Source organism: Aspergillus nomiae (assembly GCF_001204775.2).
Source record: "Aspergillus nomiae NRRL 13137 chromosome Unknown contig00065, whole genome shotgun sequence".
Taxonomy (NCBI): domain Eukaryota; kingdom Fungi; phylum Ascomycota; class Eurotiomycetes; order Eurotiales; family Aspergillaceae; genus Aspergillus; species Aspergillus nomiae.
Window position 1 is genome coordinate 81,125 of NW_015378120.1, and position 25,809 is coordinate 106,933.

General features: G+C 49.0%; 7 protein-coding genes across 7 annotated transcripts; 6 read left to right on the forward strand and 1 right to left on the reverse strand.

Annotated features, from left to right (window-relative positions):
- Positions 1-1,007: 1,007 nt before the first annotated feature.
- ANOM_004344 (zinc finger HIT domain-containing protein) lies at positions 1,008-2,006 on the reverse strand. The gene is made up of 2 exons (XM_015549601.1): positions 1,821-2,006; positions 1,008-1,708 (listed from the first exon to the last, which is right to left on the reverse strand). The coding sequence occupies exons 1-2, from the start codon at positions 1,934-1,936 to the stop codon at positions 1,216-1,218; spliced, it is 609 nt and encodes a 202-aa protein (XP_015408862.1). The 5' UTR covers positions 1,937-2,006; the 3' UTR covers positions 1,008-1,215.
- A 486-nt stretch (positions 2,007-2,492) lies between these two features.
- On the forward strand, positions 2,493-4,266 carry ANOM_004345 (Zn(II)2Cys6 transcription factor; the record flags this gene model as incomplete). The annotated part of the gene is made up of 4 exons (XM_015549602.1): positions 2,493-2,552; positions 2,629-3,156; positions 3,221-3,361; positions 3,418-4,266. The coding sequence occupies 4 exons, from the start codon at positions 2,493-2,495 to the stop codon at positions 4,264-4,266; spliced, it is 1,578 nt and encodes a 525-aa protein (XP_015408863.1).
- Positions 4,267-5,050: 784 nt separating this feature from the next.
- Positions 5,051-6,180, forward strand: ANOM_004346 (NifU family protein; the record flags this gene model as incomplete). Its single annotated transcript, XM_015549603.1, has 3 exons — positions 5,051-5,347; positions 5,412-5,948; positions 6,025-6,180. 3 exons carry the CDS (start codon positions 5,051-5,053, stop codon positions 6,178-6,180), a joined length of 990 nt encoding a protein of 329 aa, XP_015408864.1.
- Positions 6,181-11,901: 5,721 nt separating this feature from the next.
- Positions 11,902-14,965, forward strand: ANOM_004347 (PSP1 family protein; the record flags this gene model as incomplete). Its single annotated transcript, XM_015549604.1, has 2 exons — positions 11,902-14,036; positions 14,094-14,965. 2 exons carry the CDS (start codon positions 11,902-11,904, stop codon positions 14,614-14,616), a joined length of 2,658 nt encoding a protein of 885 aa, XP_015408865.1. The 3' UTR covers positions 14,617-14,965.
- An 838-nt stretch (positions 14,966-15,803) lies between these two features.
- Positions 15,804-16,942, forward strand: ANOM_004348 (60S ribosomal protein eL15). The gene is made up of 5 exons (XM_015549605.1): positions 15,804-15,848; positions 15,961-16,047; positions 16,246-16,402; positions 16,476-16,702; positions 16,765-16,942. The coding sequence occupies exons 2-5, from the start codon at positions 15,961-15,963 to the stop codon at positions 16,903-16,905; spliced, it is 612 nt and encodes a 203-aa protein (XP_015408880.1). The 5' UTR covers positions 15,804-15,848; the 3' UTR covers positions 16,906-16,942.
- Positions 16,943-17,701: 759 nt separating this feature from the next.
- On the forward strand, positions 17,702-21,927 carry ANOM_004349 (HECT-type E3 ubiquitin-protein ligase; the record flags this gene model as incomplete). The annotated part of the gene is made up of 3 exons (XM_015549606.1): positions 17,702-18,688; positions 18,752-20,839; positions 20,889-21,927. Coding segments are annotated over 3 exons (3,687 nt in total), but the record flags the coding sequence as incomplete, so codon positions are not given.
- Positions 21,928-23,579: 1,652 nt separating this feature from the next.
- On the forward strand, positions 23,580-25,101 carry ANOM_004350 (zinc-dependent alcohol dehydrogenase family protein). The gene is made up of 8 exons (XM_015549607.1): positions 23,580-23,628; positions 23,691-23,760; positions 23,830-23,898; positions 23,956-23,971; positions 24,038-24,238; positions 24,294-24,439; positions 24,493-24,805; positions 24,856-25,101. The coding sequence occupies exons 1-8, from the start codon at positions 23,597-23,599 to the stop codon at positions 25,047-25,049; spliced, it is 1,041 nt and encodes a 346-aa protein (XP_015408857.1). The 5' UTR covers positions 23,580-23,596; the 3' UTR covers positions 25,050-25,101.
- The last annotated feature ends 708 nt before the right edge of the window (positions 25,102-25,809 follow it).

A 25,809-nucleotide genomic window follows, 5' to 3' on the forward strand; every position in this document is an offset into this window, starting at 1 on the left:
CCATGGGATGCTCATGAGGTAACTAGACCCGCCCAATAGCCCATCTTTCAAGTCCCATTCTTTTTTTTTTTTGTTTTTTTCTCCCTGAGGGCTCGCTTACCATTGGAGGTCCTATGATGGGTGTCTCGACTTCTCAAGGATACGCTAAGACCATAGTTAGTTCGGGACGGTTTCACCTCGTCAAATGAAGGCCGCGTTGCACGACCTTCCCCACGAGTCGATGGGGGCTTGGATCCAGACCAATAATGAGCGGACTGCTCGATTCCAACCCTCGGGTCACATCAACTCCTGTTCTCCAGAGGGTCTGTGTACCTTCCTAAGGTTGGATTAATCAAGGCAGACGATTCAATTGATTCGGTACTTATTGAGTCATTAGTCCTCAGGCACTTATTCAATGACATCCCGAGGCTCCATACGGAGTAGACCGCACGGATATCTTCGCTTATTACCAACCTCCAAGCACTAAAGGAAGCCAGTGTACTCCATATTTACCTGTCTATCACACATATCACAAAACTTTGGTTCAGCTCCTCGGCGTCAACCTAGTTCGGGTTAACACCAGCGGCTTTGTGTGGCCCAGCCTCAAGCGGATCTGTCATTTAAAACTGCCTTAGTCTCTGTCAGACAACCAGTCAAACGATGCTCATTTAGATTTTTATGGGGAACATCGTGCTTGCTAAGTTAGTTGGTTTATGTCGAAGATGGCCCGAGTGTCGACAAGTCCTTGAACGGAGTACGTCCCTCCGCTATGGCGATGCAGGCCACGGTCATTTTTGTTCTATTCCAGCCTTCCTAAAATGGTAGGGAGTGTTTAAGCTTATATTTGTAAGACAATAATTTTCGTCTAATCACCCAGCAGCGGAACGAACGGCGGATTTGACATAGTCGGATCAGTGAATATGTGTATGCCTAGAATCTTATAACCTCTTACTTGAATACCCTGATTATTTAGGTTCTTCTTCATAAATCGCTAAAGTGAACTGTACACCAGTCAAGGTTATCACGAATATACTCGGTCCTCTGCTGAGGGACGTTCCGAGGTGAAGGGCTGTCGGTTTATTGAATGGTTTCCCTTCCCCCCAACATATTCAGCCTCGGCACAGTTAATCGAGGTCGAGGATGCCTGGTAAGATACATGACCCCAAAACTCCCGATCTATGCACGCGAGATGTTTCCCAGGACAGAGAAAAGAGGAAAAGAACAAAGTAGTACACCTCATGCAGATTCGTGAGGGAAACGCTCTCCATTGACCAAGGCTACGAATCGCATGTAACCTTCGGCATTTTTCCCGATCTCCGAGCCTTCTTCACACATCTCCCTTAGTTTTCTGACTTTCCCCAAACCTCTATTGAAGCCCTTCTCGCGAGTCCAAGGTCCTCGGTTGCGAGGGGCTCCCTTTCCCCGTCCGAAGGGTCGTCGGCCCCCATGAGCTTGAGTCTCAGTCCATTCCTCCTCAAGAGTAGCCTTATAGATATCTCGTAACTGGTCACGGAGTGCGGGATAACGATTGAACAGCTCCTTAAGCTGGGGTGAAGACCCTAAAACACTGGGATCGGTACCTTTCTGTAACTCATGCGTATCTTCACCAGTATGCCCATTGACTTCTTCTGGCTGATGTTGGATACCATTCACTTCTTCAGATGTCTTTGGTGATGGCACTTTGGGCGCACAGTAGATCTTGTGGGATTGGGTGCAGGCGAGCGAGCAACTGGGGGATGTGCATTAGTGGTTTTGATTTTCTAAGGGCCATCTTTGTATCTGTGAATTATTTCACGGTTTTCCCTCTCTCTCTTCTCTCTTGATGAAATCATGAAACTTACCTCATCAGCCCACATGTGGGACATCGGTATTTGGAGAGTTCCGAGGCGCAAACCTCGCATGTATTAGGCATTTTCTTATTATGGGCAGCCTTGGAGCTTTCGCAGCTGCGCAGCATTCAATCAGACCCCCTCAAGCATGGTTGAACATCCAACCACAATGGGCTTATTAAGATAAGCCTTTAGTGTTCAGACTTGTCGATCTTAAACACCTGGGATGGGCTGGAAGCGGTCGAAAATGGCAATCGAGAATAAAAGAGCTCTGGAAGTGATGAGTCATCATAAGACCATGCCTGGAAAGGACTAGTGTTTCTGCTGCAGCAAGTTACCATAATATCATGATGACCGTCCTAGATGCTTCAGATTAATCAACAGCCTTCATATGGGAAAAGCCACATCATTATTTGCAGACATCATCGGCCACGACTTTCTCACTATGACTATATTCGGGCCTCTAGAAAAAACCAAAGAGTGGGGGATAAGATCAGCCGCTTAATGGTCACACGTGATCCTCGGCCACTTTCCACGGTTCATGTAGAAGGAGAATGTAGTAACTTGAGAGACAATATTTGCATGTTCAGCTTATCCACAACCAATCCAAGACAGATTTTAATCTAGCTCGCCTCTTTCACTTCTGCGGCGCGCGGCAACCTGAGATGACATCGGGTCAAGAAAATGGGCGGCATACCGTTTCAGTCAACCGGATGCAATACATGCCGGCGCCGAAAGGTTAAGGTAAGGCTGAACATAAACTCTTTCCCACGCAGTAAACCAACAGATTCCGGGCCATTGGAGTGTAACGCATGTTTAGTGCGATGAAGCCAAACCAGAATGCTTCCGGTGCGTTAAGAACGGCCATTTCTGCGCCGGTTATGGGCGGCCAAGGGTTTTCATACATAAATCCTCCAATGCAATGAAGGATGGAGCGCAAAAGTTCACTCGGCGTCCAAAAGCTCTCCTGGACGGTCCTAGGACTCACCAAGTAGACCAGGCGGGACCCGGAATTCCTCAGCTGAATACTAATGTGGAGGTCCGATCTCAATTGTTCCAGTCCTTCATAGACAGATACCTACCCCAATCGCAATATATATGCGACAGAACGGGGAAGAATATTCTCCAAACCCTTCCAGACCTATCCGGAAGCAGCTTGCTCCTAGACAAAGCGGTCGTTGCTCTCTCCACGGCATTTTTAGCAAAACAAAATCAAGATAGACATTTACTGCAGAGCAGCACTGAAATCTACGGGGATGCCATTCGGATGCTACATGGTAAGATAAGCTCGGGGAGAACTCTCGGAAACGATATCTTGTATACCACGATAATATTCCAGATATACGAAGTATGTATCACAGATATACTTGCACTCGGTTCCACTGTTATCGAACGGGCTGACAGCGAAGCAGTTAATCAATTGCTCCCCTCCTGGGTTTGGTGCGTGGATTGCCCATGTTCAAGGGAGTAGTGCGATCATCAACCACTGTTCTGGACCAGGTGATGAAACCGCTGCCTCCAGGCTCTTTCGTCGTCAACTCAAGTTCGTCACTGTTAGTGTTCTGATTTTAGAGAGGCCGCTTCTATCTGCTAATGCTTAGTAAACCAGTTGTGCGATGCGATTGGAAAACGCAAAGCACCCGATTTGTACAACCCCTGGCAGGATAGCTCGTTGCAAGACACAGATAGTCCTGAGCCCATAGATGAGCTTATTGATCGGTTGGCGGACTGTTCCGTGTTGATGGAACAAGTTGACAGCCTTCTCCTGGAGGGGGCTGAAGGCCACGACCAGATTCAAAACACTGGGCGAGAATTGTTATTCTCTTGTTTCTCTTTAGAGGAGACACTTCATCGAATCTGTTGCATGACACAGAAGGAACTCGGGAAACCTTCAGTATCCCCTGCTCATATGACTTGTCGAAAGGATTTTAGAAGCTCTCTCTTCACCGAATTATTGCCCGTACCCTTTCATTTCCCGTCTCTCACGTGTGCAGAGGCTCACCTAATATACTGGACTGCATTAGTATTGCTCTATCCTCTAATCGACCAATTACTCGAGGTTCTTGAACTTTCGGCAGACCATGTCTCTCTGGCTAACTGCTACTCAACTTTTGGCGAGGACGCTAACTCCAGAGTCACGCCGAATTCTGAAATCACAGCCGATTTCACTACACTTGCCGAACACTATGCTGACCAGGTCTGTCGCTCTGTTATCTACTGTTTACAGCCGGATTTGAAAACTTTAGGCGCCCAGTTACTGCTTGCCCCCTTGAGTCAGAGCGCACAGTTCTATAGCGTACATGAGTTTGCCGAAAAATACCGGTGGTGCCAGGGAGTGTTTGTGCTTCTGCCTCAACTAGGTCTTGGTATCGGATATTTTCTGAAGGACATGGTTTGGCCCAAATACCGTTTTTCGCAGAGGAGGTGCTTGTCTCCCAAACCAATATCGCCTAACTGAGAGCGATTTGGCGATTACAGCATTTCACGCCCGTGCAAACAAGATAGCAAGACGTCGGGTCACGCCGGGTACGACCAGAATAAGCCGACCGTGCAAGCACAAAAGCTTTGGTATGGAAGCTTCCTCCAGAGACCAACTTTCATGTGCCACCATCAATGCTCACTGAGCCCAAGCTCCAGTGACTTTTGTCCGGGGAAACTTCTGAACGTGTCGCCTATCTCGCATAATGAATGAGCATATGCTGTTATCAGCTTTAAGCCCTTTAGTGCTATGCTCCGAGAATATCTCCTCGATCAGGAAAGCCCGCCTTTTGTCGTGGTTGGCTGGTACGTTATCAAAAACGAACAATCACAACCGTATATCAGAAGGTATGGCCCTGGAGTTTACATATACAAGATTTTCATATGGTGTTGGCGTGGAACAAATATATGTTGAGTTACTTGTAAATAGTGAAACATGTACTGTATATACATATCCTCGAAAGAACAGATGTCCTCTGGTAGAATGAGAAGACAACTGTCCCTAGGAATGCTCAAAGCATACCTCTTGGGACTTCGATGTCTCGCTTTCCGCGGAATGCAATGTAAATGTCAAACTGCCACCTTGTGATTGGCTCGAGTCAATTACCGATTTATCAGCAAGTTCCTTTCCCGAGGTCACGTGGAACTTTATTGCGTCAGAGTGCCGGGCGGTCGGAAGAAATGTACTTTCTATCAACTATCCAGAAGCACTTTCAAACAGACAAACCAGATACCCCAGCGTCCTAGGTTGCTAAATTTACATTATGTCTGTCAGCTCAGTATCCGGCACCATGCTTAGGCGAACTATTCTGAACTCCAGAGTCACGGCACAGCGCTTGAGCGTGGTTGAGGCTTCTTCGTGCACCGTCATCCCCAATGTTTTTGCATCTTACAGAACTATCCACCGTTCGGCTCGGTTGCCCGCTATTACTGCCTCGGAGGCTCGTCATCGGCCGACTTTGCGGCCTCACCAACAGTCTGCGGTGACCCGCGTGAATGGACCATCTCCAGTCAGCAAGCGCTCAATTTTCATCCAGACCGAGAACACACCGAATCCCGACGTAGGTTAACCACCATTCAGACCATTTCAATTGGACCAATACTGACGCTGAGACTTGGATTTAGGCTCTGAAATTCATCCCTAACCATCGTGTCCTCCCAGAGGATTTCCCGACATCGTTCCTCGAGTTCCTGTCTCCTCGCTCTACCCTCGCTCCTCCTCACCCTTCCCCCTTGGCTGCGAACCTGTTCAATGTTGACGGTGTAACATCCATCTTCTTCGGGCCCGAGTTCATCACTGTGACCAAGGCAAGCGATGCAAACTGGGCCCATATCAAACCCGAAGTCTTCAGCTTGATTACGCAGGCTGTAACCTCCGGTGAGCCGATCGTCAACACAGTCGCCAAGTCCGGAGAGAGCGCACAGGAGGGCGGCGAGCAGGAATCACTCAGCTACAACGAAGAGGACGACGAAGTTGTCAGCATGATCAAGGAGCTCCTGGAGACAAGAATCCGGCCGGCAATCCAGGAAGATGGCGGCGACATTGAGCTCCGCGGTTTTGAGAACGGTATTGTGATGCTAAAGTTGCGCGGCGCTTGCCGTACCTGCGATTCAAGCACCGTCACTCTGAAGAATGGCATTGAGTCTATGCTTATGCACTACGTAAGTTTCCCGCCTTTTTATTTCCCCTTCGGGGTTGCTTGCTGGAGTAGGTGGCTAATGGTGCATGGCTGGACAGATCGAAGAAGTGCAAGGAGTTGAGCAGGTGATGGATGAAGAAGAGGAGATCTCGATGCACGAATTCGCTAAGTTTGAAGAGAAGCTGCGCCAGCAGAAGGGTGCCGCTGCCACCGCTTCTACGGGAGGCAAGGGTACTCTGGACTCGGCCCCATAAAAGCATTGTATTCTGCCCATGTCTTTGTTCGTTTCGTTTATATACCATTGGTTGCATATCAATGTTTTAATGAGTGGATAGAATAGCTTCGCGTATGGAAATGCTCATGTTTACGTCTCTGCAATGCTGCAATGGGACCTTGTACAATACTGTCAAATCAACTACAAAAACATACACCTCTCTACAACAACACTGAGCAGGACTAGTTAACAAACCCAGTAAGAAATCAAAGCAAGAACAATAGATTAACAACATTACCTCCCGCAATCCAGGCACCCAAGTTGGAAAGGTCCCAAATTCGCCACAACCATACACCATCCCAGCCGCTCGCCACAAAATGGCGGGACAAACTGGGCGTCGGGAATGGGCAGCCGAATGCCGAAAAACGAAAGACACATGTCACAACAAATTACCCCAATCAAGCGAGAACCAATACTGCAAGGGGAATTGTAAACAAAGATACTAGCGTCGGGTGGAAGCGCGGAAGGTGGAGTTCCAAATTGGAGAAGAGTGGCCTACTACGGAGTAAAAGATGCAATGGACTTTCTTTCTGAGGGGAGGGGGAGTGCGCGCTCAAGCGTAGGGTTAATTTAGTCGATTTCTTGGGTTACGGACATACATCCTCTAGTTACTCCTGCTAGTGGCCCTCAGATTTTACTATACGGGATGGGAAGCACCTGACTTTCGAGACCTGGAGGTTTATATGAAAACTAGACCTGGTCGGACCTGCCTGGAAGGGGCTGCGGGGTTCTAGATGCGGCCAAAATCATAGTGTTCCTGTATGAGGTTGAAAATTGTGAGAGATCGGATCGGCATTTGGACATTGCCGGTGGGTGGTGGAGGATGGAATAGAATAATTGGTTTCTTGCTTGTGTATGAGTGTGAGTGTGTGTGTGTGGCTGAGGTATTGTATGGTGTCGATTCTTTCCGCCTACTGTATGGCATATATATCTGTGTACACTGATGTACCGGCAGAGACCACCAGTCAAAAAGGCATTAAACCGAATCTCGGGGAATATAAACCTCAAAAAAGAAAACTACATAAATAAGAAGGATCCGAATGTGAAAAAGAGGGAAAGAAAAAAAGAGGAAAAAAGGGAAACCTTGATCAAAGAAATCGTGTCAATACCGTATCAGATGATGATCAATGAGAGTAATCGTGCAACATCCCCACGTCACCAATCCGGTCTCAGTTGAAATATTCCATAGTGAATGGGGCGTTGAAGGCTGGAATGCACCTCCAGCAATCCGTGGGTTACCATCGGATTTTTGGTGTCATTACCCATCATTGACCCAGCGGCCAAAAGAAGGGTCCAGCAGCTCTCAACCATGGGTGGGACCAGTAGCTCTTCCTCTTGAACTGTCCGTTATGTTGCACCCCCCTTGGACCAACGAAAGGGGTAGCCAGGGGCCTTAAAAAAACAGTCACTGTAAAGTGAACTTACTTCTTGGGGATATCGGTGAGTAATGGGAGATCTCTCTCCTCTGACGGCGGGGAATATAATATGGCTGGAAAGGTAGAAAGAGCCTAGGCAAATGCAAAGGCGGCTCGTGGGTTGAGAGAACCAATGCGGGAAAGCTCTCTCCGCAATTTGGATGGCAGAAGATCCTGCATGACATGGGAACTTGCGTCTCGTAATTGGACGGGCAATCCTTCGACCCTAACTTTACTGGTGAGGAGGTCATCCTTTTTCCTGACAATGATTTGATTGCGTCCTTCTTCCCCCGCAATTCGGATGCGCTTCTTTTTAGTGTGGCACACGGTTGGTCCAACAGAACTTCTCAAAAGAGGGGAGATGATGTTCGACGTCCTTCGACAAATGGATGGAAGTATGGGAGGGTTAATCATGTACCTGGGACCTGAGATGTTTGCTTCGAACAATCTTCCTGGACGCTTTTGCTGTTTTGACCCAAAGATTGTCGGGTTATGGTGGAGTGTAACGTAACGACAGTATGACGTTATGATACAAGAAGTGGTCTGACACCCGTGACCCTTTTCCCTGGGAATAACGATGGAGGAAGAAAAGTAAAAAAAATGGAAAAACAAAATCTAATTGGAAAAGACAAGAAAGTAGAACTTGACAATAATTATAAGATGGGTGACTCAATTTTGCCCTTTCTCTTTTTGTTCGCTTCCTTTCCTATTGTACATATATACGGAGTACAAAAGATAGCTCCCTGTTCGGGTTGCTTCCGGGTGGCCTCGACAAAACATCCGGATGGTAGCGCATACCAAATGGTGGGGCAACTGGGAGAAGACCACCACACACATCCAGTGTTAATGTCAGCCGACGGTTTTCATATGAATGAATGAATGGATGAATTAATCAATCAATTCATTTCATTTCCCATATTACTCTCCTCCCTCTCTCTCCCTCAGAACCGAGCTATATATTTCTTTGTTACGGCTGGGCCTCTGTAGTCAAGCGCTAGTATAGGTATTTGGTCGCATGCGCTGTGCATCAAGCCTGAAGGGGATGATGCAATTGAATGCGTTGACAAACCCTTTTCAGAGCTTGCATCCTCAATCTCTTTTCATAGAACAGATTGTAGCGACAGATATTTTCGCTTTCTCTATTCAAATTGAAGGTAGATAGGTACATATACAATGGAGAGGCATCCACTTGTGTCTGTTCACCGACAGGACTAGTTGAAATTCAAGGACACTGAGCGGTGGCTCGGGGCATCCGATTCCTTTCGAAACCCCGGAGGATCTTCAACTTGACCTCCACTTGACCCACTCAAAGCGTTCCATCGATGGCCGACCAAGTTCCTTGCACCTGTCTGTCTGTCTGTCATACTACACTAAGTACGACCAACACTCACCACCACTCATTCCATTACATGATCTCTGCTACATGGATTCCATACCTAAGGCACCACTGGGACTGATGAATGGTTGGAACCGACGAATGCTTTCTTGTAGTATTCCCTTCCCCCTCCCATCAATCCGGCGCATGGGTACCTTTCAATTCGTCCACGCGCCGATTTCTTCATACCTTCTGCACTCGACCTGTGGCTCCATGCGAGGTTTATCTAGGCTCTTCTGTCAAAATATCTTACCCCGCCTACCACCCCAAAGTAATTAAACCCGCTCCTGGGCTCAATTCGACATTGGTTGGTCCATCCACCCATGTATGAATGTCGTTCAGAGGCACAGACCAATAAACCAACCAGCTCAATGAACTGACTCCCTGAACCTAACCACGATTATGGTAGTAGCTTGACGGACCACTTGCGCCACTTCCTCTCGGTGCCCCGACCCGTGGCTCGTTGTTCTCCTCCTTCGTGTCCACTCTCAGTGGCCTGAGGTTTAGGTACATTAGCTGCTGCGACGGTTTTAGCTTGCATTTTTTTTTATCTATCCATCATCCTCGCTCATCATTGTACAACTTCTCCTCCTTTTTTCCCATTTCCTTTTCGCCTCCCTTGAGATTTTTCTCTCTCTCTTTTTTTCTTTCTTCTTTTTCTTTTCCCCATCCTACTCCTTCTCGGAACAGATACTACCTTGGAATTTGATCTCCTCTGCCTCACTTTTCTCCATACTCAACCTTTAGAGCACCGTCACCCGCCTTGTGCCCCTGGCCCACCTCCCGCATTTTGGGGCGACAGATCGATCCAGCAACGTTGCAGAAGCCACACTCCGGGCTCTCTCCAAAGCACCTTTACGAAGCTGCTACGCCGCTTTTAACTTTTCGCCCTCACGCCTCCAACCTCTCCTCGCAACTACCAACAACCATCGAACTAACAACAATAAAAAAGACTTATAAAAAGACAGAAAACGTCCTTCGTAATCAATTTGATTTCTGCTTGATTGAATCGCGACGGTTCATTTAACTCACCAGTGATCTCGTGTGCGCCCGCCTCGAAGATGCGCTACTCTTAAGGGGATCTACCCATAAGTTACTGGAGCCACACTGATTCCCAACGTCATCCGTTTCATGGTCACGCTACCGTCCGCGAACCCGCGCTCTCTGGACCAACTCTCTTGTCGCAACCCGACATCGAGTGTATCTCTAGATTCCCCGTGAACGGAATCCATTTGAATCGAGCTGGGTAATAACGTTCTTATTAAACAAAAAAGACCAAAAAATATTACTCAAAGAAACAAAGAGGGAAAAAAGGGAAGAAAAAGAAAAAAAAAGGAAAGAAACAGAACGATTATTCTCTCGGATAGGGGCCCCTCTTGCCCAATCTCCTTGCCTACGGCCTTTTACAAGACGCCCTCTACGCATATTTTCGGTAGAAGCCTGGTCGCTTCTTTCAGCGCAATCATTACTTTCTTTTATGCTGCAACGGAGATGCCCATTTGATTCAAAGACTGCCTTGTTATTTGGGATTGGATAGACTATTAAGAAAAGTTTCGTTTTTATTAGACTGGTAAGTTGAGGCATCATATGATAGAATGAGCAGAATCGCTCACAGGCCCCGGCCATATTGACAGACGCGATCACGAACTTCATCTGCTTGTTGGTAACCTGTCGAGTCGATCGGCAATTTCTCACGCTTCCTATATCGGTTACTGGTTTGATCCGAAATTGTACTTGCGAACGGTATGTACAAAGAGTTTCTTATACCTGATGTTTCAAGGCTGTTAAGATGAGTGTCGAGCAACCCGCAATTTCTCCCCCGCAGCCCGCATTCCACTGCATGTTTTATGTTGCCTTTTTTTGTTCCTCTTTCCCCGCGATTTGCCTCGGGCCCAATGGGGAAGCTTTGTCATGTTGTAGCATCCACCTTACATTCAAGCAATATGCACAAATCATTCTGAATGCCGAGAAGAGCACCGCATGAACTCGTTTTTGGGATGCATATCCTTATTTTATCTGTCATTCAATGTCGTTCAAAGCTCGACGGATCAACTACACCAGGGACCCTAAGTGAACATCGTCATACTACCAGAGATTCACCAGTTTCATTGGTAGTCCGTGAGAGATGGTCAAGGGCTCTGTTACGTTGAGGTTCCCTTTCCATAGGGTTGGCAGTCATCTGACATGCTATAATCCGGCAATTCACCACGTCCAGCTTCCAATATCGCCACCCGCAGTTGTTGGCGGTGTATATACCCTTTCATCGCCGTGATCCTCTGACATGACTTGTTTCCCCTTTACTCGAAATATCCAGATATATTGCACTCCCTTCTGTCGGTTATCCATATCTCCCAAAGATTTCTCTAGACTTTCTTGTGTTTTTGTTCGCTCTACTGCACACTTCTGCAATATCTATGCCAATTAGACTGACCTTAGTACAACAAGAGAGTTTATAAACCTCAGATTGTCTTTGGTTGTTTCTTTGAAAGACTTGTTTTCAGAAATTATAGACTGTTTCGACATCGTTTGTTAACCTTGCTCAGTTTCTCATCTCGAAAGTTGACCACACGCTTCCTGAACTTTGATTCTTTCACTACCGACAGTGAACTGCTTCAACTACATTTGAGCGCTAAACACAAAGCTTTCATCCCTCCTATCAGCATATAATTGCTGATCTTGATCCTACAATACCCAGGTAAGTGTCTTGTGTTCCTCCTAGCCACTGGTTAATTGTCCCGTGCTGTTGCGAACCTGGAAGACAGCCCTTATTGTTCCTAGCCACAGTAGATTGCATGCGACTGACTAATGAGCTTGTGCTTAGGTCTCCTGTGTTTTCATAACTGAGAAGTCTAGCAAGACTTGCGTTTCTCTACAACTAGAGAGGGACTCTTTCGTCACCTTCTACAACACTATGGCTGCGCAAGCCAATAAGCCAGTGCAGACAACCAAGTCTGGCACTTCTTCCACGCCAAATGCTACTGCGTCTGTCAGACTGGAGAAAACTCACCCAGGTGTTCGCCGTTCGACGCCTGATTCAGAGGCATTGGCATCGTCAGATGACGACGTGGAGCACATGCAGGCTACGTCTACATCTACCATTGCCCCCATTCCAAAGCCTGCCCGTCGTACTTCGTGGCTCAATGAAGTGCCTGCCAATATCCATCGAAAGGCTTCTTTGACCAGCACTGGCCCCTTGTCCTCCGGCGCTTCAAACCCAACTAGTCCCGCGACTGACCAATCCGGATGGCCTAGCACGAGCCCTGTAATGAGCAGTTCAATCAACTGGAATCACGTTGGGAGTGGCTCATTCCCATGGGGCACTGGAATCTGGAACACTGAATCTCGAAAAGAACCACCTCCTCGTTTGGCTGAAATCGTCCCATCACCCACTATGTCTAACCCTTCAACTGCAAGCAACTATTTCAATGACGAGTTGCTGAGCCCTACAACCCGCACGACATCTGGCGAATCTGCTATTCCTTTCTCAATTCCACTCCACCCAACCCCTAAGACCTATCGTTCGCAGTCGTACTCGGTAGGCCAATTAGACCCAGAATTCTTAAATCTAATGGCAAATAAGCCCGGTGCGACCTACTCTGGCGTTCGATCTCGAAATGGTGGTCAGTTCTCGGCGTTGCAACATCGCTCATCTCGGCCTAGCCTCCTTGGAGAATTGGGTCATGATCCTGCTACTCTCGGCCGGGTTCGCGAAGACGACGACGGCGAGGACGGAAGCCCGAACGGCTCAGAGCATAGCTTCAGCAATTACGCCAGCGATCAGGCCCGCACCATTGAACAGCTGTCTCGAGAGAACGCTCTTTTGCGTCAAGCTGCAGGCCAGATGGATAGCAGCTTCCGAGACCGTGCTATGTCGTCCGCTTCCGCGACCGGCGGATACGTAGTTGGCACAGGTGCCCATAACTTGCACCGCATCCCCGGCAGTGTCCCAGAGGAGGCAGATTTAGCAGTGGAAGATCTTGACGAAGTGGGCGACATCCCTGGTTACAACAGTATCCATGGCAGTACCAGAAGGAGGTTTTCCGAGCACTCGGCCAACCTCGAAAAGCAATTTCCACCCTTCACTGCACTGGAAAACCGAGCTCTTGATAATGTCAGGAAGGCCCACTGGCAGACCTCCCTCGGCTTTGGCAGTATGGCCGATATTCCTCAGAGTCGACGGCACTCTTTTGCCGATATCCCTATTCGGCACGGTTCTATTTCTGGTGAATCGCAAGTCGCCACAACCTCGAGACCTGGAATTGGAGACCGGGAGGATAGCTATGTTGGTGTCACTGAACCTTCCCTTTCAAATGCGCAAGGCCAGAATCGTGAGTATTATCGTGTTCATATGGCTCCTCGTCCCGAGGAGCATGAGATGGAAACGGAGTATTTACGAGCTCGTCGATTTGCAGAATCCTACTTTGCTCGAGACCAAGCTCTTCGTGTGGCCGATGCTCCCTCCGCAGTGCCAGCGTCACTTCACCAAGCATATACGATGCCGACCGTCTATGCCCGCCACCAAGCAGGCCTCGCGCATTCACACCAGAACCAGCTTCTTTATATTGTGACGTTTAAGTGCCATCGTGCGGATGTTTTCTATATCCAAGAAGACACAGGCCTTCAAGTGAAACCCGGCGATTTAGTCATCGTTGAAGCCGACCGCGGCACCGATCTCGGAACCATCCAACATGCAAATGTTTCCATGCAAAGGGCCCGTGAACTGAAACAACAGTATGCTGAAGAACATTACAAATGGTTGATGATGTTTTCTAGACAAGGTCAGAGTGGAGCAGCCAGCGTTATCAGTCCCTCAGGGGGGTTGAGCAGCCGAAGCGCTATTGGTGGCATGGGCCCGCATGGTACTCATGGAGTGCAGGAGTCGTCTGCAGATATAAAGCCAAAATTGATTAAGAGACTTGCCCAGAATCATGAGATTTTAACATTGCGTGATAAAGAAGGTAACGAGGCGAAGGCCAAGCGGGTCTGCCAGCAGAAAGTTGCAGAACATCGGCTCAACATGGAGATACTTGATGCGGAATTCCAAATGTAAGAATCGTATGAAGATTATTATGGATGACAATCAACGCTAACAAATTTTCACAGGGATTGGAAGAAACTCACGTTCTATTACTTCGCGGACTCATATATCAACTTCAACTCTCTTGTGACAGATTTATTCAAAATTTACAAGACTAGGATTTGGATGTCAGCCATCAATCCGGCTTCGTTTGTCACGCCCCCAACTGCTGGCTTGCAGCCTCCAAACCCTCTGGGTTACAATACCGAGACCCAGACAGACCGATCCCATCACCCAGAAAGCAGGGCATACGGCCATGCTCGCGACGGGGTTGATAGAGAAGCTATTGCCAATCAGATGGGTGCGTTGCGTACCGCATACACAGAGTCCTATCAACCTTTCGGGCAGGGTCTCCGCCAGCCAGAGTCGGGTTTGGGTTCGCTCGCCACCGGTGACCCTTTTTCTCCCTACCCACCAGCAGCATATGGTGGCTTAGAGTCTAGCTATGTTGATTACGCCACAAGTCCTGGAACAGCTGCTGGTCCTCACATTCACCAGTCTCCTGCAGATTGGACGCGCCGCTTCCAGGGATTGTCTCTAGGTTCTTGAGGCTGACCCTATGCCCTTCTGTTAGCATAGTGGTGTGTCTCGGGAGCTTGAGAAGAAGAGTGTTTGATTATGGAAACAGTCTATTCTGATAATGCCTTTATAGCCTTTCAGTCTTCTTCGAAGCGTTACATTACTGCGACCAAAGCCTCATCTGATACATACGGTCATTCCTCCATGGGGCTTAGTGGACAAAACGAAATGGCGCAAGACAGCTGTTCGTTATGCCTCTCCTTTCAGTATTTCACACACCCCTCTTTTCACGTCATGAATGCTTCCTTCAACTAAGAATTCGACTAAATCTTCATGCTTGCCTTGTATCACTTCTTCCCCTAATTCCCCGCCGCTCTTTGTCTACCTTATTCCCCTTCGTCTGTAATGTGCGTTCTTCTTGTTCTTTTTTCCATTTCCTTTTTCGCCTGTTAAAGAATTAGAAAATGCATGTCACGGATCAACGGAGATAACGATCTGTCGCTAGTGTCGATACCTAATAGACTTTCAGCTTCATGACCTAAATGCTCGGTTGCTTGAATTTGATCTTCAAGATGTTCTCAGGAGTTGGCGCGATTTCCCTGTTTGTACTCACAAATTTCTATTTCTTTTGCCTACTGTATCAATCTGCGATCTGTGCTCTGTTTATCTCGTAGTAGTAGTAGTTGTTGAGGCGATGCTTATCTGAAATGAATATTCAAGTTTTGTCAGCTTCGTTGAGAGCAAGGAGAATAGGTGTCTACAATACAAGGGGGTATATCGTGAATGCATGATTTGACAGAATGAATCTTTCAAAAATTATCAATATTTACTACCTACTGGGACTGTGTCCCTCTACTAGAAGAGACTGGCAAGAAAGAACTTCCAGTTATAGTGAGCCCTGTCCGCTTTAGGGAGGTACATATTGTAGCTGAGGCTTACGTTTGTAGGCAGGTGGGTTCGCCACAAGAGCAACTTGGCTGCCTTAAGGTTAAGGCGCTAGGTTGCAGAGTAGAACGATATTAAGGCTGAAAAAGAAAACTAAAGAGCTTTTTTTATTTTTTCCACACTAACCATTTTCAGATCTTGGCGGGTATTTGACACCTCAGGCATACACAGGGCTTGCATGGACGCTGGTTGGTGGATGCGGAAGATCTCGCCTAATTTCCTAGCGTCCCACACACAACCTCGTTGAAGAGATCTTGTTCCTTCAACACCTCAGCAGCGACTTCGACGACAACAGACGACCTGCCACCGCCGACAAGGTATGTTTATAATACCCAAGTCTTCCTGAGTTCTCAAGACGACTTCAACAACGGTTTTGGAATTATTAGGAGCCATCAATTCTCTGACGCTGACTTATCTGTGTCCTTCAAGATGGGTGCCCTCAAGTACGTGGAAGAAATCCAGAAGAAGAAGCAGTCCGATGTGGTCCGCTTCCTTCTCCGTGTCCGTTGCTGGGAGGTGAGAATTCCCCCCTCAATATCGATCATTTAACATCCCGCCGGATGCTCGTGTGCTATGCCATAGGATACCTTTTTCTTCAGAGGGTGTTACTGGGCGGCTCGATACGATTTTTTTCGCCGGCGGATGGATGTGGCACATTCCTTCGTGTGTCTTGCTATACACTCGTTGAACTTTGCTGAGAGTGCATCAATATAGCTCCGTCAGCTGAACGCTATCCACCGTGCTTCCCGTCCTTCTCGCCCCGACAAGGCTCGTCGTCTCGGATACAAGGCCAAGCAGGGCTATGTTGTCTACCGTATCCGTGTGAGACGCGGTGGCCGCAAGAGGCCCGCCCCCAAGGGTGCCACCTACGGTATGCAGAAAATCTCCATCAGTATTGTGCAGCACGCCGGGAAGGACAAGAGCTAAACGGTTTTTGATTGTAGGCAAGCCCACCAACCAGGGTATCAACCAGCTCAAGTACCAGCGTGCTCTTCGTGCTACCGCTGAGGAGCGTGTTGGCCGCCGTTGCGCCAACTTGCGCGTCCTGAACTCCTACTGGATCAACCAGGACTCCACCTACAAGTACTTCGAGGTTATCCTTGTCGACCCCCAGCACAAGGCCATCCGTCGTGATGCCCGCATCAACTGGATCTGCAACGCTGTCCACAAGGTTTGTTATTCCTGCCCAAGTCTCTCTGCGAGACCATTGCTGATATGGCTTTCTGCAAATAGCACCGCGAGGCCCGTGGTCTTACCGCCACTGGCAAGAAGTCCCGTGGTATCAACAAGGGCCACCGCTACAACAACACCAAGGCTGGTCGCCGCCACACCTGGAAGCTCCAGAACACCCAGAGCTACTGGAGATACCGCTAAGCGTAGTTTGGTGGATACCTGGGGTTGTGTGTCGTGGAAAAAATCTCATTCTGAGGATGTGTTTATCTCGATCAAAACTCGCTTCTATGACTATATCCTTGAAATGGGTGCGAGCATAATGCAACAGATCTTTCGGATCGGATGTTAGCAAAAATCTTTTCACTGGTTCAATTTTTATATTCCCCTAACGAAGTATGACTATTTCTGTTCAACCGCTTGGAGCATCTCGTAGGTCATGTAAGCTGGCAAGAGGGTCAGGGCATCGGCATATCGCTTTGCAATGGCATGAGTAGGAAGAAGTTGTGAAATAAATTTGCTCCAAGGAGGATGAATCTCCGAAACTCCCTCAGGCGGATGGATAAGCAGAAGTACTAGATGGTGGTAGCGAAGATGGTGTTTCAATTGCGAGACAGGTTTAATTGCACAGTGACACCTGCCCAATTGATTTCTCAGTCGCATTGAAATCTGTAGCGGGGATTGACGGCTAGTACGGTGCACAGGTTTTACCGCTATGGAGACCTTTCAGGACGCCCAAAATAGTAGCATGAGCGTCACATTGGCGCGTAACTAACTGCCCCGGCGTTCATGGACCGGCCACTCATAGGGCAAAGTCAGTGTGGGAAGGTGGGCTGCCTAAGGCAGGCTGTCCCCTCCGGATTGCAACTTTCAACTACGGAGCAAGTCACGGTTTCACCTCCCCCCATGCGACCTCCCTAATCCGTCGTGCTGTCTCTACTACTTCAAATCTTCTCTAGTCCGACTGGTTCTTCCTTTTCTTTTTTATCTGCAGGGTTTGCCTTCGCTTGTGCTACATACAACTTCTTCCCCCCTCCGACCCTTATTCGTGTCACTACTACTCATCAATTCAGCAACGAACTACTCCGGCGTACAGTAATTGAATCTCCACTTCGGTTGGTGGGCTACACTCTTAACCTTTTCCTCCCATGCCAAAGTTAGGTAGTGCACCAGTGCCTAAGTTAGCTTGCCAGTCGTCGGCAGTATCCGGTCCCGGTTATTACTACCACTAACTACTACTTCCTACTACTGAGCTTGACCTGGAATCGCAAAACGTGACCCCCCTGCTGTATCTTTCGAGCCACATCTCTGGGCGACAAACAAGATCTTGTTTTCTTTTATATTGTCCACCCACCCGGTAACTTTCGTTCCATTGCCGGGCTCAAATCAACTCAACAGCAGGAGCCTGAATTAAACAAATGCGCCCATATGCCGCCGCGGACTACCCGTAATCCATCCCACCCTTCAACTTCACATTCAAATGTTGTCGATTTAAATGCGCCCCTCCCTCCTTTGCCGACGGAGAGGGGCGCCCCGTCGTCATTGCCCCATGAAGCCCAATTTCCGCCCTCCATGGTTGCAAATCTAGCAACCTCGCCGCCACATATTCTTCCACGTCGAGGACATTCTCGTTCGATCAGCCATCCATTCCCGTCACCATTTTCCGGCAGAAGGCGAAACAAGTCGATATCTAAGCATGACTTTCTGGATTCCGACGATGATGATGATGAGGTCACGTACTTACCAGATCCCCTTTCCAGCAGCCCTCGGAAAGGCGCCCCACGTTTGTCACCGGGGGAGGAGTTAACGACAGGAAAGTGCATGACATGCAACTGCTCTGTCCGATGGCCCCGGAACCTCAAAGTCTTTAGATGTACAGAATGCCTCACCGTCAATGATTTGGAACCGTCCAGAGGGCCCGTCGAGTCGAGCGGGCATGCTCATCCAGGGAAGGACGACAAGCCATTGCCGACGATCCCCAGGAAAGGTGCGCTCTAGCGTCAAAACATTCTTCAATGCTTGTTGTCTAACTTTAGTCTGCATGGTTTAGCTATTCCATTGTCCGTCGAACGAACGAAAGCTATCATTGATGAATGCATTTCGAGCTATCTCCGACAACTCTTGGATGGGCGGGGCCCACGAGCGTCCCCCGCGGGAAGCCAGGCGGACAGACATATCAACGGACAAGACGAAAATTCATCAAGGTCCCCGGGTAAACCGTCTGGATATCTCACCGAACCCCGGCCGGTAGACCCTCGGGGTCGTAGTGCGTCAGCGTCCAGTAGGTCTGGCAGGCCGGATGTGATGAATGGTACAGCAAATTACTTGAAACCTAATGTTGCTCCGTTTTCGCTACCAACCGAAGGAAGAGACTCCCATATGAGGAATCGGGATGTACAGAACACGCCAAAAAGAGACCGTTCTCCACGGGAAGCTCTGCGACCATGTGATTATGCAGCTAGGGATAAGCCAAATCGCCCTTACATATTTAGGGCGGTGGAAGAGTACATCATAAGTTCATTCAAAGGCTGCGATTGCCTCAACAGCTCTTTCACTACGACACAACATGCGCCACCGTCTACAAGTGAATGCAGCCCTCCTAAACACAAGCCGGACAATAGTGTTACGCATGCACATCCAGTATTTGAACCAGATGCAAAGACTCTTCTCTTAGGAGATTTAGCCGAAAACTCCTCCTGGTGGATGAACGAAACCGAACAAACTGGTTCCCATCACCTGAAAGAAAAACCGACTAGCTCTGCACGGGCGGTCAGCTCCAGGAGTCCCCGTATCCACTGGGCTGAACTGGCACACTGGTACCAGTTGATCATGACAGCAGGAACGACATGGGTTGAGCAGTGGTCAGGGCTGAAGCCTCTTGATGCATGCGACGAAGATGACTGTACAAGGAATAAGAGGTGGGATACCGCTGACATGAGCCTAATTGAAAGAGAATTCATGGAGTCGCGCTTGCACCTGCACAGGACACTCATGAAAGCTACCGAGAATCTCTTGAAGCGGCCCCGGCGGCCTTTGAAGAGACCAGAGGATATTAGATTCGTCTTGATGCTCCTGGTGAATCCATTGATATACTCGTCGAGTCAACACGTCGCGCTCCATCCTGGAGCCGCTTCTGCAGCCCGTAGTCACAGAAGACCGTCTAATACGAAAGATACAGCTCATAGACCAGTGCCTCCTGATATCAATTCTCCCTCCAGACATCGGAGCGGGGGACCCGGCCACCACTCCGGCATCGTCAAGCGGATGCTGGGTTTGTTGGCGAATTTACCCAATGACTGCCATCACTATCTTGTTTCTTGGTTTTCGCGGTTTTCAACTGGGCAATTTGAAAAGCTTGTCGATCTCGTCGGCAGCTTCGTGACATATCGTTTGACTCGTCAACATGGGCGGAAACGCAGCGAGTCGGCACAGCATGACGACGATTTAGTCCCGAGCTTTTCCAGCGCCGCCGGCAATACGCCAGCGGAATTGCACGCGGCGATTAATGGGAGAAGCGCCAACAAACAGGCCAACGAGAAACGTGATCAGCCAGTGGTCTATAGTGATGACTGGCAGCTTCGGGCAGCAGCGAGGGTAATGTCACTTCTTTTCACTGCCAACAACGCCACCATTGCCCGAAAGCCGGATGGAGTACTCGGTCAGGAAGCAGGTTCTGCGGCCAAGCCTCAAGGATACCGACGAGGGCAAATTGTCCCAGTCAGCGCATTCTATAATACATTGCTAGACTACTCGGACCTTGTGGCTGATTTCGAAGCCTGGGAGTCTAAAAGCACGAAGTTCTCTTTCTGTCAATATCCATTCTTCCTTAGCATCTGGGCCAAGATTCATATACTTGAGCACGATGCACGACGACAAATGGAAGTCAAAGCCCGTGAAGCCTTCTTCAATAGCATATTGAGTCGGAAAGCGATCAGCCAGTATCTTTTGTTGAGGGTGCGACGCGATTGTTTGGTCGATGATAGCCTACGAAGTGTTAGTGAAGTCGTAGGTTCGAGTCAAGAAGAGATCAAGAAGGGCCTCCGTATTGAATTCATTGGTGAAGAGGGTGTGGACGCAGGCGGTCTTCGCAAGGAATGGTTCTTGCTGTTGGTCCGGGAGATCTTTGACCCTCATCATGGTAGGATTTTCGTTGCCCTTGATAAATATGTGTACTAACGTGTGTGCAGGACTCTTTATCTATGATGAAGACTCGCAGTTTTGTTATTTCAATCCATACTGCTTTGAATCATCGGAGCAGTTCTTTTTGGTCGGAGTTCTACTGGGACTAGCCATTTACAACTCCACAATACTTGATATAAACCTTCCCCCCTTCGCATTCAAGAAACTCCTGGCTGCCGCTCCGCAGACGACTGGACCGCAGCCTGCAACAACACGGTCGACTTACAAGTGTAGCCTAGATGACCTGGCTGAGTATCGACCTGCACTTGCGAAGGGCCTCCGAGCCCTTCTGGATTTCGAAGGAGATGTTGCGGAGACCTTTTGTTATGACTTTGTCGCTCAAATGGATCGCTACGGCGAAGTAGTTGCGGTGCCGCTCTGCACCGGGGGTGACAAGCGGCCTGTTACCAATGCGAACCGACGGGAGTTTGTGGACTTGTATGTTCATTACCTTTTGGATACGGCCGTTACCAGACAGTTCGAGCCCTTCAAACGTGGCTTCTTCACTGTCTGTGGCGGCAATGCGTTGTCCCTCTTTCGCCCCGAAGAGATTGAACTTCTAGTACGCGGCTCAGACGAACCGTTAGATGTGGCGTCCTTACGGGCAGTTGCCACGTACGACAACTGGTCGGACCCCCGGCCAGAGATGGTGCCGGTCGTGCAGTGGTTCTGGAATTTCTTCGAGCACACACAGCCGCAGGCACAGCGAAAGATACTATCGTTCATTACAGGCAGTGACCGTATTCCAGCCATGGGGGCAACGAGTCTCATAATCCGGGTGGCCTGTCTCGGAGACGATTCGTCACGATTCCCAACTGCACGTACATGTTTCAATATGCTAGGGTTGTATCGGTATACTACGCGGGAACAATTGGAGCGGAGACTCTGGGGAGCAGTGCTCAACAGTGAAGGATTTGGACTGAAATAGACGTGTCACTGGGCTGGTATCCCTGAGACGACTGGTTCCGACGTTGTGATGACCCTATTCCTATCCTAGGGGCGTTTATCCTCTTTGGTTAAAATATAATTAATAGTTTTTCCTGTCCGTCGACTTGCTTTTTCTATGCGGGAGCCTCCATTGTACAGTATAGGTAGCATCAACTAGCAAAATTTGAATAGACCCGGCCAGACCTCAGAAATGCACCGGCTGCAGTCGCCGTATTCTCGCTTAGATTGGTACTACTCGAACTCGATATATATTTCGTATAAAGTTCAGGGACTTCTGGGAGCTAGGGGCTCTATAGTCATGGGACCCAAGCCACAAGCATTAACTTGAGCTGCTCTGCATGTCCTGTTTGCAATGCTATCATAACAGGCTTGAAAGATCTCGCCATGGTCTTGTTGCCATTGATTGATCAGTCGGGACTGACTAAGAAGGACCAGCGGTGGTGGCTAGATTCATTGTTGCTTTACTCTTAAGTCTTTTCTGTTGTGTCTTCCTTTTCTGTCGACCTAGGAAACATGCTCGGAACGCCATTATGCATACTAAGGCTGTACGTTTTAAGTACTGTATCACCTGATGCGCCAATTCAGTCCTCAGGCAACGAGTAACCTCTGTTGACGGGAAGTGGCAGTAAGGACCGACCTAACAGCTAAGGTTGTGGTGAGAAAAAAAAAGAAAGTGGAGCAAGGCGTGGAGTGTATTTGCGATCTGGATTTCCGGAGGGACATACATCGCGTGTCCCTTGTCCAGAACAATGGACGGTTTCGTGGATGATATCAGTGATGGTGGTGGTCAGGGGGCGGGTCCGCCGCCTTGACAAAGCTTCTAATATGGCCCATCAGGAACCAAATTGTTTCGATAGGGTGGTTCCTGGAGGTTCTCTCTCTTCTCCTTTCGTTGGCATTCTCGTCGTGTGCCTTGTTTGGGGGGTTTGATGAGGTTATTGCGGGACGCGAAGTGGGGGAGTGAAGTCATGGGACGACGATGCGAGTCTAGTGTACCCGTCCGGAAGTAGGTAAATGCTAGTAAGTAGGTAAATTGGTCTAGTACGCACCGAGTGGGGCTGAGTTCTGGCTGATTCTATGAAGTCATTTCTGGGTCTTGGGCGTAGCTTTGACCCTTTTGCCGATGCGTTTGTCGTCTTGTACACAACCACCACGCAAGATGCTGAGCGGTGGAATTCAGATCGTATCGTATCCTATCGGATCGAGTGTCGTCCCGGTCAGGTGCGGTATTATACTTTTGACCAGGCAAACGGTAAATAAAAAAAATAAGGCATCGATACGGCTAGGATTACATTGAGGGCTTTCTGGCGTTTGAGAAACAGTCAACTGATGGGACCCCACTCGCTGAGATGCCACCAGGATTGGTCGAGTGGACCCGGAGGACAGTGAACCTGGTCAGAACGAAGTTATACTATGGACTGCAGTATGGGATTGGATAGCAACAGGTGTTTGCACTCGTACCTCTTCGGCGACACTGACTTCATTCCCCTCAGTGCCCCTCCATCCTCACGGCTCCAGCAAGACATTCAAATATCTCCTCCTCCCTCGCTTGCTCTTCTCTCGCTTTTCCATTCTTCCTTCTCACCTTCAGTCAATCAATCAATCAATCATCGTATCCTTATCCTGAATACTGACTGCCCTTCCTTGCCTGATTCCCTCTTCCAATATCCTTGTAAGACCCCCCCTCCCTTGGCAATCAATCGACCAGCCGTCTTCAGGCCACACCACAAACAATTGCTGACCTTCTTTAGAACAACAACCATCCACCATGTCTCTTCCTCAGTCTATGAAGGCTCTCAGGTAACGACGGACCCCTACTATCCTTGCTCATCCAATTGGTCAGTGCTAACGTCCCATATCAGATATGAGCAGCCTGAGAAACATGCTGTTGTTGACGTTCCCCTTCCCAAGCTCCGTGACAATGATGTCTTGGTATGTGCCGGTTTCTTTTGGTAGTCCTATGGCTGCCCGTGCAAACCGTTTGCTGACGGATTGCTATAGGTCAAAGTAAAAGCTTGCGGTGTTTGTGGTACTGACCTGCACATCCACGAGGGTCAATTCATTGCCAAGGTATGATTCCAACTGTCCCACATTTAACCAATTGAGCCTGGGCTGACCCTGTGCTAGTTCCCCTTGGTTCCTGGTATGTCAACGACTCCACGTCGCCATGTCCCCTCGGGGTATACAACATACTGATATGTGTGGTCAGGTCACGAAACTGTTGGTGTCGTCGCGGCTGTTGGCCCCAAGGTCAAGGGCTTCCAAGTCGGCGAGCGGGTCGTCGCTGACAACTCGGAGCTCTGTGGTGAATGCTTCTACTGCCGCCGTGGAGATGAGTTGTTCTGTGAACACTTCGAGGCCCACGGTGTCACCATGAACGGCGGCTTTGCTGAGTACTGCGCTTACCCTGGTAAGTAGTGGCAGATGCTGGGATCCACTACCGTGTCATTGCTGACTCTCTGTAGCTGGCAGGGTATTCAAGATCAAGAACCTCTCTGACGTCGATGCCACCCTCCTCGAGCCCGCCTCGTGCGCCGCTCACGGTTTGGACAAGATCGCTCCGAAGATGGGCTCTTCCGTCCTGTTGTTCGGTGCTGGTCCCACCGGCCTTGTAAGTTGACCTATGTCCGGGAGATTGTTCCGCGTCTCTCTAACACCCACCAGATCCTCGCTCAGTTGCTCCGCCAGTGCGGTGGATGCCGTGTTGTTGTGGCCGCTCCCGAAGGTCTGAAGTTGGACCTGGCCAAGTCCCTCGAAGCTGGTGATGAATATGTCGCCCTGTCGCGTCAGGATCCTAGCGCACAGTTCGAGAAGCTGAAGAAGGAGAACCCCTACGGGTTCGACATTGTCGTGGAAGCCACCGGCAGTGTCAAGATTCTGGAGGACTCCATCAACTATGTCCGCCGCGGCGGTAAGCTCGTCGTGTACGGCGTGTACAACAATGAGGCCCGCGTTTCTTGGCCTCCCAGCAAGATCTGTAAGTGTCCCTCCTCTCATGCGATGTGTAACGACTGACACTCGGGGCAGTTGGCGACGAGATCACTATTATCGGAAGTTTCTCCGAGACCTACAAGTTCCCCGCCGCCATTGACTACCTTGACTCTGGCAAGGTGAAGGTCAAGGGCATCGTGAACAAGGTGTTCAAACTTGAGGAGTGGGAACAGTGCTTGGAGTCGATGAGGAACAAGTCTGCCATCAAGGCAGCTATCACTTTTGACTAGATTCTTGTATATATAGATACCACCGATTGATGAGTAATGAATGTTTATATGTGAATATACGGGGCCTTCCATCTTAAATAGTAGTGGTTGAGGACCCTGAGGGCAACCCCCAAGGTCCTGACCTTATCATGACGTTGTTTGCCCGGATCTGACCGTCGGAAGTAATCAAGTGATATCTGATTTCCATCTTAGAGCCTGATTTCACATCGATTGATTAGTACACAATCGCCACATTCACATATGAACTATCCACCTCAACCCTATATAGTACATGAAAGAACACAAAGCTCCATATATTGTAGCAAGCATAAGTAGTACAGACAAACCAAACCCAATAGACATCCCAAATAAAAGCTCAATTATTGACATGATACAATGCATAACCCTAAAGAATCCCCAACCCAGCAAAGAAACAACAGCATAAAAAAGAAAAGGGAATATAGAAAACCAACTCAAGCAAACTTATCATGCTTCCCCGAACCCTAACATCCAGCACCTCCTCATGAAAATTCCCTTCCTTCCTCGCCTTCTTCAGCCTCCTGACCTCGTCATCATCCAGTCTCCTCCCGACAATCTCCTCCAGCTCCTTCCGGCTAATCTTCTCCTTCGCCTTCGTCTCCTTACTCGCCTTGATGCGCGGTTTGAACCGCGCCTGCATGCGAATCCTCATCGTCGTCTCGAACGAGAGACTCGTCGCATCGCCCCGCACCTCAACCACACTCCCACTCGCCGCCTTGCTCGACTTCCCCTCCGTCACAGA

What these genes read in the sequence shown, in the direction of transcription:
- ANOM_004344 (XM_015549601.1), bottom strand. Translation starts at nt 1,936, where the DNA reads ATGCTGCGCAGCTGCGAAAGCTCCAAGGCTGCCCATAATAAGAAAATG. An exon ending in CCCACATGTGGGCTGATGAG is followed by an intron (nt 1,709 to 1,820) that starts GTAAGTTTCATG and finishes CACATCCCCCAG; the next exon opens with TTGCTCGCTCGCCTGCACCC.
- ANOM_004348 (XM_015549605.1), top strand. Translation starts at nt 15,961, where the DNA reads ATGGGTGCCCTCAAGTACGTGGAAGAAATCCAGAAGAAGAAGCAGTCC. An exon ending in CCCCAAGGGTGCCACCTACG is followed by an intron (nt 16,403 to 16,475) that starts GTATGCAGAAAA and finishes TTTTGATTGTAG; the next exon opens with GCAAGCCCACCAACCAGGGT. An exon ending in TCTGCAACGCTGTCCACAAG is followed by an intron (nt 16,703 to 16,764) that starts GTTTGTTATTCC and finishes TTCTGCAAATAG; the next exon opens with CACCGCGAGGCCCGTGGTCT.
- ANOM_004350 (XM_015549607.1), top strand. Translation starts at nt 23,597, where the DNA reads ATGTCTCTTCCTCAGTCTATGAAGGCTCTCAG. An exon ending in TCCGTGACAATGATGTCTTG is followed by an intron (nt 23,761 to 23,829) that starts GTATGTGCCGGT and finishes GGATTGCTATAG; the next exon opens with GTCAAAGTAAAAGCTTGCGG. An exon ending in TGAGTACTGCGCTTACCCTG is followed by an intron (nt 24,239 to 24,293) that starts GTAAGTAGTGGC and finishes GACTCTCTGTAG; the next exon opens with CTGGCAGGGTATTCAAGATC.